The following is a 6,000-nucleotide window of genomic DNA, read 5'->3' as shown; positions in this document are numbered from 1 at the left end:
CCCTTTATTGTCACACCCATCCTGCCTTTGTACTCCCACCCATTTATAACTCCTGAAAACTACAATTTACTTCCCACTTCTATAATTTTGTCACTTCAAGAATGTTATATAAAAAGAATTATACAGTATGACCTTTTGAAACTGGCTTTCTTTTCACTCAGCATAATGGTTTTCAGATCTATCCAAGTTGTTGCATGTATCAATAGTTCATTCCTTTTTATTGCTGAGTAGTATTCCATGGTATGGATGTACCACAATTAGTTGGACCATTCACCCATTGATAGATATTGTGGTTGTTTTCAATGTTTAGAAACATTGTTTTCTTTTCTCTATGTTCCTGTGGGTTACTTGAATGTTTTTTGGAATTCCATTTTAATTTATCTATAGTGTTTTTGAGGACATCTCTTTATATAGCTCTCTCAGTGTTTTCAAAAACAGTATGAGGAATAGATACATATTTCAGAAGGTAAATATTGATAAAAAAACAATAGAAAACATAGAGCTGTAAATGTCATAAATTTATTCAACATACAAACTTATGCATTTCCAATTCCTGTCCCTTCTTTCTCCCACTATCTTCTTTTCTGATAAATGTTTGTTCTTCATTTCTGGAAAAGATCATTTGATGAGGTCCATAAGTTGCCATTTTTAGGCATTTCCATATTCAGCTTCTAAACAGTAAAAGAAAAGTTAGATATTAGGGAAATTCTGTGATCACTAAAGGAATAATTTTTCATATTTCAAGTATAAGTATTTGAACTTAATATATTCTTAATGATAGGGCTGCTCTCAGCTTTTTCATATTTTAGAGTGGAAAACCAAAGGTCTTGTAGCAAGTGTTATATTGTTAAAGATGAACCTTGTCAACCAGCCTTAAGGAAGGTCTTGAAGATCACATGTCTAATGCTGTGCTATGTGGATAATTACAGCAAAAAGTTCCCTGCCCATACCTATTGTAAGTTTAGAAATTTCCTGGAAAGCTCATGGGTAATAAACATATCATCATTAGGTATAGAATGTAAACAAAATATTAGATGATTTAGGTGTTATATATGTCAAATTCCCCAATTCATCTTCAAACAAGTCACCCTAACTCCAAAATTTGTATCTATATATAACCAGTAATTACCTATAACCAGTAATTATATGCTACTTGTATTTTCTTTTCGTATTGTAAAAGTCTATAACACATTTAACATAGTTTAATTCATAAGTGATACACCACAGGTTTTTGTAATATGGTAAAGATATACTTAAGAAGCAGCCTTATGCACACAACAGATGTTTATTTATTTTATGTTGGCATTAGGTTTTACTGTATATACATTACCAGAACTGCAGGGAGCACTGTACTCTTTAATAGTGAATTCCTCTGAAACAAAAAAATGATGAGGCAGAGAGTAAAGATACTCAGTAATAGGCATATGAGCAGTTAATTGCAAATTTTGTAAACTATGGAAGAACATATAAAGCACAGTCAGGGAGCCAAAGAAAATGACTTCTGTACTAACCCATTTGGAGTTGATGAAGGGGGAGTAAGAGAAAATTGGGCTTGGATACGGAACTGAGGGGAAGGTTTCACCACTGTCTATGTAGAACCCTTTTTCATATTGGTGATGACCTTCCTCTCTGAACAATTCTTCAAATCTAAGAAGGAGTATAGTCTTAACACTAAAAGCATATTATGATGCTGGCAAGTTTCTAGTTCGAAGTTATGAGCAAATGAATTTCCTGATATATTACTAAGTGCCCCCAAATTTGGAGACTATGCAAGACACAAGTCAAAAACAGGTCAAACTTAGGTCTCCCTGCCATAAATCAGTATGAGATGTGGTATTTAAAGTTATTGCTACTTTTCTTGTCTTTCTGGAATGACTCAGCACAAACAACTTTACAGGGACATTTAGAAAGAATGGATCTCCTTATTGTTTTAGGATCAATTTTTAAGAATGGTTCTAAAACTTGTTTAGGGGGCACATGAGAAGTTAATAATCAAGAACGTGATTATTTAGGGACCATAAACTCACTTAAAAGATTGTGTAGTTTTGTTTTAGTTAAGACAACTCTTTACTAGGTTAGTCATTTTTATTGTTTCAAAGCTCAGGATGTCTGAATCCCACTCACCTGTCTCATAATAATCATAGGCTTTTATGGTAGCTGGTTTTAAATTCTTTACTTGGATGTCCTGTTCCACTGAGAAGGAGAAACTCAGGACTTGATTGGTTAGCTGGAGAGACAGAAAAACTGAAGTGGAATCTAAGATTAAATCTAGTTACTAGTTACCATACTGTCTTAAAATATTAACAAACCATGTAATTATGCTGTCCATCTGTACCAAAACCTACAGAAAGAATGGGACATTTTGAGACTTGCATTAACACACTCAGTGACAGATGAAAGGAGGCCAAAAGGGTGGTCCCATGTAGTAAACTGAGCCTTGTTGACCAGTCCAGACTTCATTTCCCTGTGTACTAGCTTCTCTCCCCTTGCCTGTATATGTGAAAAACACTATTTGGAATCTGGATTGGTTGGTTAGAACCTCTAGCAGTTCTCCAAGATCTAACAGAGTTACAGAAAATCTCACCTTTTCAAAGTAAATCAGGACGTGGTTGGTGCTCACTTCAGTCCTTTCGATCTGAGGCATTTCTTGGAGCTGTTGACCAAGGACAGAAGCCAGAGGTGTGGATGAGGACATTTTAGACTGAGAGCAGTTTTCAGGTATTGATGATATAAATGGCTGCTCAGAAACATCAAAACTGCTAATTTTGATTTCTTCAAGAATAATGGTACTAATGATAGCAATAATAATAATAGTAATATTTATTGAAGCCTTTTTCAATTTCTCTCCCTCTCTATATAGCCCCCCTCTCTCTCTCTATGTATATGTCTCACATATATCATGTTCAATGATATACACATCTTGTACATACATAACATACACATTTACATGAAAGAAAAAGGGAGAATATGTCATGTATATGTATACATGGACATATATATATATATATATATATATATATATATATATATATATGATATGTGCTATATATGTTATATTTGCCCCCTCCCCTTTTTCCTTTTTATATATAGTTGGAAGATAATTCAATACATTCCACATACCTAGATGTCTCAGGGCCCACTGGAACATTATTAATCATGTTTAGGAGTCATGTCTTATACATAACTGTGATACCCATCATGGAAATGATGGAAACATACTCCAGAGAAGCAAGTTTAAGGGATAAGCCTCTTGAAAACGGAATCAATAAAATGAAATTGACAAGCACACATGTCCACATTTATCCTGACTTTGCTACCTGCAGGGGACTTCAGGTTTACCTTTTTCACTGATGATTTCACAGGTATGAAGCCTGATAACATCTTCACGTCAACAATGACCATGTTGGAGCTGGGCCGTTTGCCAGTGTAGCTATGAAGTCAAGGCATAAGGACAAGGCATTCGAACAAAATCGTTTGGAACTCAGTCAAGACAGAAATTGCTCCTTCTCTTTTATTTCTAGTGTTTCTTATGCCTAAACGACCATTCAGCTTCTTCTTATGCTCTATTTGCCTCTCCCATGGCTGCTTAGAAAACCCATCATTCTCTGCAGGCATGGCAAAGCCATATTCTCAGTAAGAGTGAAGACAATTTTCTTGTTAATAAATATTGCAAGTTCTCAATATCCATCATATGTGACTTTGGATAATCAGTTTCACCATGTTCTACCAAGGTCTGTAGTGATTTAGGATTTACCTAATGCTGATGTTAATCTGGAATTTCCTGTGAGCACCTGAGCCTTCACAATTCTTCGGGAGAGCATCAATCTTCAGAGCGAATGGAACTTCCTCTTCTTTCTGAGGCAGGATGTTGTATCTCAGGGATGTCTGAAACAAATGGAAAAAGTCTCTCTCTTTTACGTGATTCATACTCCCCCTTAGCACATTTTTTTTCGTTCTGTTTTAAAAATCAAGTCTAATTCTTGAGACTTTTCCTCCCCTTTGCAGCACCCCTACACCCTGGTAGTCTCACCTGGAGGTACACACATCCTGACCCTGACACTGTTGTGCTGTACTCCCCTGGAATCATCGGCAGCTGGACCTCCTGTAGCAATAGGCGATTGGCTTCATCTACTTGGAATATTTCAGAGAAGTTCTCTGAAGCTTTGACAGTAACTGTAGCTGCTTTCTCTCTTTTAGTGAAAGTTGCAGCTCCATATTTGGAGAGGGCTTGGAGAGCTACCACAGTATCCTGAAAAAAGATGGGTGCAGAAATCATTGGAGAGGAGGGTAACAAAATCAAACTGGATGTAAACCCTATCAACACTACTCTCTCTCAAGAGTTACTTAGCCATAAACACAGTTCATTAACTGAATTTCAATTCAATTCAGACCTGCTCACTAATCACAAACTATTCTAGGTATGAAATGAAAATGTCTTATTTAAGTAGTTTACAACATACGTATGGAAATAAGACTCAAATACTGCAAAAATTTATAAAATCAGGTAAAAATATTTGTAAAAATTCAGAGAAGGGAGAAGACGTTGGAGCCAGAATAGTAAGAGAAGACCATAAAGAAGGTGATAAAGAAGATTTTCTCTGAATAATGAGAAAGGTTTATATAAACAGAAGAGAGCCATCAGGGAGTACCAGCGGCAGGAAATGCTCTAAGTGAAAACACAGAAAAGGGAGCTAATCCCAGAAAAAGTGAAGGGATCAGCCTAATTAGATAGAAATATTCATGTTTACTGGGGAGAGAAAATACTTTAGGTAAAATATTAGATAATTTTAGTCTTCGGGTAGAAAAAAGATTTACTTTATCAGGGGAATAATCTTACGAGGGTCCACTGAGGAGAGAAGCTACGAGAGACTGTACGGAGAACAGAGCAATGATCCATACACAAAATCATGAGGCTGGAACCCTTCTGGTGATGGAGGAATGGAGAAGGCAGGAATTTGAAATAGTATCCAATTAATTATTCAACTCCTAGAATATAGTTGTGTCTACATATATATTAGTGTATTTATTTTTCTTCCTAGGGTCTCTCCACGGACCTGAGTGGAGGAGAAGCCCCCATTGGCGTTTTGTTGTTTGGTGATCCATTTCACAATACGTGAAGCCTTAGACAGGTCCTCCGGAGATGGGGCAGGCTGGGCAGTCGCACAGGCGAGGAGCAAGTAGGATGCCATCTCCACTTCAACAGAAGGAGCCCGGGGTTGATAATAGAGGGTCTGAACTTCTGGAACTTTCCCAGGACGTTGCCAGTGGATTGAGTCATCTTTGAAATAGAAAAAGGTGTCATCTTCAGCTTAGGGAATGGTTGCAAAATCTAACTCGTGAACGATCATTTTAATTAGCTCTCACTAAGAATTGATGTAATTGAAGAAGAAGTATTAAATAATCCCCAATTAAGCAAATTTTTGCCAAGAAAGTAAATTAAGGCTCCAGCAAATCCCATTGTGTTTCCATGTTTGCTTCATAGTTGTGTGACATTAGAAGCTGGGCTGTATAGAGTCTGTAATGTGTGCACTGATAAAATGATCCATGTTACCTGGAGAACTGAGGTATTGGATCAATGATAATTGTTTTTATTCTCATTCATATAATATAAAATATAATAAAAATAATGTGAGATAAGCATGGTAAATGTGACTTCAATAGGTCCTCTCCCTTTTGACTCACTGGTGATTTTTTGGAAGTGAATTTTGCAGGAGCAGCTCTCACCTTCTTTCACCGCCTCTTTGTCTAGTGATTCAAGCAGCTCGTTGCGCTTGGCCTGGTTCCCTGCCAGGGCAAAGGCATAGGCCAGTAATGCCTTCGTGTAGACGAGACTGCTTTGGTTCTCTGAGGTGGGGGTCCAGGCTCTTTCCAGGCAGAATAGAGCATTGCGAACAACTGGGTGCTACGTGGGAGACGAAAGGAGAAAGGAAGAAGCAGAACCAAGCTGATGAACTGTCCCCAGGCTAAGCTCAGTTTAAAAACCCCAGTGAGCCTGGTCCT

At 37.2% G+C, this 6,000-nt stretch overlaps 1 protein-coding gene across 2 annotated transcripts in view; it reads right to left on the bottom strand.

The window, feature by feature from the left end:
- Positions 1 to 497: 497 nt before the first annotated feature.
- Positions 498 to 6,000, bottom strand: part of LOC108396668 (pregnancy zone protein-like) — a 47,600-nt gene continuing 42,097 nt past the window's right edge. For both annotated transcript variants that reach the window (XM_037008725.2, XM_037008726.2), the window contains exons 28-36: positions 5,725 to 5,902; positions 5,055 to 5,278; positions 4,031 to 4,249; positions 3,755 to 3,885; positions 3,340 to 3,430; positions 2,585 to 2,653; positions 2,125 to 2,227; positions 1,331 to 1,372; positions 498 to 671 (exon numbers count right to left, since the gene is read on the bottom strand). In XM_037008725.2, coding sequence (XP_036864620.2) covers positions 649 to 671; positions 1,331 to 1,372; positions 2,125 to 2,227; positions 2,585 to 2,653; positions 3,340 to 3,430; positions 3,755 to 3,885; positions 4,031 to 4,249; positions 5,055 to 5,278; positions 5,725 to 5,902 — 1,080 coding nt within the window. In that variant the 3' untranslated portion in view covers positions 498 to 648. The remainder of the gene's footprint in view (positions 672 to 1,330; positions 1,373 to 2,124; positions 2,228 to 2,584; positions 2,654 to 3,339; positions 3,431 to 3,754; positions 3,886 to 4,030; positions 4,250 to 5,054; positions 5,279 to 5,724; positions 5,903 to 6,000) is intronic.

The sequence above is a fragment of the Manis javanica genome, chromosome 15, assembly GCF_040802235.1.
Source record: "Manis javanica isolate MJ-LG chromosome 15, MJ_LKY, whole genome shotgun sequence".
In the NCBI taxonomy this organism is placed as follows: Eukaryota; Metazoa; Chordata; class Mammalia; order Pholidota; family Manidae; genus Manis; species Manis javanica.
This window is presented reverse-complemented; position numbering and strand designations above follow the sequence as displayed.